Here is a 2,582-nt window from a genome sequence, read left to right as displayed (position 1 = left end):
CGACGACGACCATGACGACGACGCAATTTATTCCCGTCGCAAAAAAAAAAAAAAAAAAAAATTTGTAAATTTGTAAATTGCAAACGTTCGCGATTGACGACCGGCAAATTTACAAAATCGACAATTCCAAGAAAAAAAACCTTCGAATTAGGCGCATTCTACCGTTCAAAAAAAAAAAAAAACCTGAGCGCGTTCAGGAATTCGAAAAAAAAAAACCGCCGCCGCCGCCGTCGTTCTCTGCTTTTCGCGACGACGTAACGTTTAAAAGAAAATTTTAAAAAAAAAGATGGCGTTCGTTTTGAATCATCATGTGAGAGGGGGAGGGGGAGGGGGAAATCTGTCGCCGAATTTGACGACAGTTTTTTTTTTTTATGTACATAATAATCGTTAGAATTTTATAAAACAAAAAAAAAATCAATAAACGATAATAATAATAATAATAATAATAATAATAATAATAATGAATAATTCAATTCAAATAAAGTCAAATTTTTTTAAAAACAATTTTTCCCTTTTGAACGACAGTGAGAGAGAGAGAGAGAGAGAGAGAGAGAGAGAGAGAGAGAGAGAGAGAAAAAGAAAAAAAGGGGGGGGGGAAATTAATAACCTGACCGATGATTTGAATTTTCATCGCGAATTCCGTCCGTTACGGGGAAATTTTCCAAAAAAAAAAAAAAAAAAAACCGTCGTTGTAATCGTTCGCGAGTTCAATTACGGTTAATGAACGTAAAAGTAACATGACGGGACGTTTCTAATCATTTCCTTGATTAAAAAAAAAAAAAAAAAATCGCCATAATAATAATGATAATGATAATAATAATAATAAAAATCAATGATTTTCACTATTCGTTATTATTAACAACACAAATTTTTTTTAACGAAAGAAAGTGTGGGGGGCGGAAAATCAAGAACTCTCCAAATAATAATTATATAATTACGAAAACCATAAGAATTCTCCCAATAATTTTAATTTGTTTTTTTTTTTTAATTGCTGGAGAATGTTCGAAGAGTTCTTAACGATTTTTACAATTTCCGCCTTTCCAAGAAGGCGTTTCGATCGTGTCGGAGTTAAACGGAAAAATTAGGGGGGGGGGCGGTGATAGGAAAAACAATTAAAAGAAGAAAACAAAACAAAAACACTCACCAATGTAAAAATATTAATGGCTGCTTTCGCAATACGATAAATATGGTATCGCCAAGTTCTGGAAGTTTCGATAAAACAAACATCCAACTCCAGAATCCCGAAACTTTATCCTGCTCGATGAAACTGTAAAATACATTAAAAAAAATAAAAATTTAAAATAAAAGTGTAAAAAAATTCCAAAAAAAAAAAAAAAAAAAAAAAAAAGAGAGTAAATTATGATAATGATTTATTAGACTCCAGTATTAATTTAGATTTAATATTAGAAATTCTCCAGTAGACTCCAGTAATAATTATTTTAATAAATAACAAAAAAAAAAAAAATTTTTTTTTTATTTATCCCAGAGCCTCAATAAGAACCGAAGGGTAGGTAAAAAAGAAAATGGCGGAAAATTTACCGCGATATTGACATAATATTATTATTATTATTAGTATTATTATTATTATTATTATTATTTAAACATTCTCATCACGAACTTGATTTTGAATCAAAAAAAAAAAAATGAAATGCAAGAAAGTTTATTACAAAATCCAACCACTACTACCACTACTACTACACGTTCGTTAAAGTATGCAAGGTTAAATAGAAAGAAAGAAAATAATAATAATAATAATAATAATAATAATAATAATAATAATAATAATGAATAATAATAATAATGATGATTTCAAACGAAAAATTATTAGCGAAGTATAGACGCAAAAAAAAAAAAAAAAAAATGATAACACGTCGTGTTGTTTGTATCTAATTATTATTATTATTATTATTATTATTATTATTATTATTATTATTATTAATATTGTTATTGATAATGACATTAATAATGATGATAGCGATGATAATATTTATAATAATAATAATAATAATAATAATAATAATAATAATAATATTACGAACGGTTATGATGTCGTCGATTATTAATTTAATAACGTTAAAAGATATCATCATTATCATCATCATCATCATCGACTTTTTTTGTTTTTGTTTTTTCCCCTAATTATTTGTTGGGTTTTTCATCGACGACCATTTGCTTTTAAAATAATAATAATAATAATAATAATAATACCTTGGCACACAAACGCTATGATACAATCCGTAATTTTTTAAAGTGTGTAACAATTCGGGAGCCGTTCTGCAAGCTCCCATAATGCTGAATCCGGCGAGTAAAGTGTTCCAGAGACTCAAAACACCTCGAAGATTGTATTTGGGCCTGGATTGCATGTAATGCTGACCCCCGAATATTAATATCATGTACACGCCGACGTAATAAAATCCATATGTCCAATTTTCTCTCATCCATCTCCTCGTTTCGTAATGTGCAAACTCTTGTTCAAAGTTAAACACGTACGAATAGTTTGGTAAGGTTACTTCCATATAATTCATCTTTCAAACAACTGCAACAAACAACAAAAAAACATCATCATCATCATCAATTCAAAT

General features: G+C 28.6%; 1 protein-coding gene across 1 annotated transcript in view; it reads right to left on the bottom strand.

Annotated features, from left to right (window-relative positions):
* Positions 1-2,516, bottom strand: part of Phum_PHUM601890 (uncharacterized protein) — a gene marked incomplete at both ends in the record, with an annotated part of 4,062 nt that extends 1,546 nt beyond the window's left edge. Inside the window, 2 exons of the mRNA XM_002432782.1 lie at positions 1,145-1,254; positions 2,223-2,516. Of these exons, the coding sequence (XP_002432827.1) occupies positions 1,145-1,254; positions 2,223-2,516 (404 nt within the window). The remainder of the gene's footprint in view (positions 1-1,144; positions 1,255-2,222) is intronic.
* Between the last annotated feature and the right edge of the window lie 66 nt (positions 2,517-2,582).

This window comes from Pediculus humanus, genomic scaffold (genome assembly GCF_000006295.1).
Source record: "Pediculus humanus corporis 1103172108318 genomic scaffold, whole genome shotgun sequence".
NCBI lineage: Eukaryota > Metazoa > Arthropoda > Insecta > Psocodea > Pediculidae > Pediculus > Pediculus humanus.
This window is presented reverse-complemented; position numbering and strand designations above follow the sequence as displayed.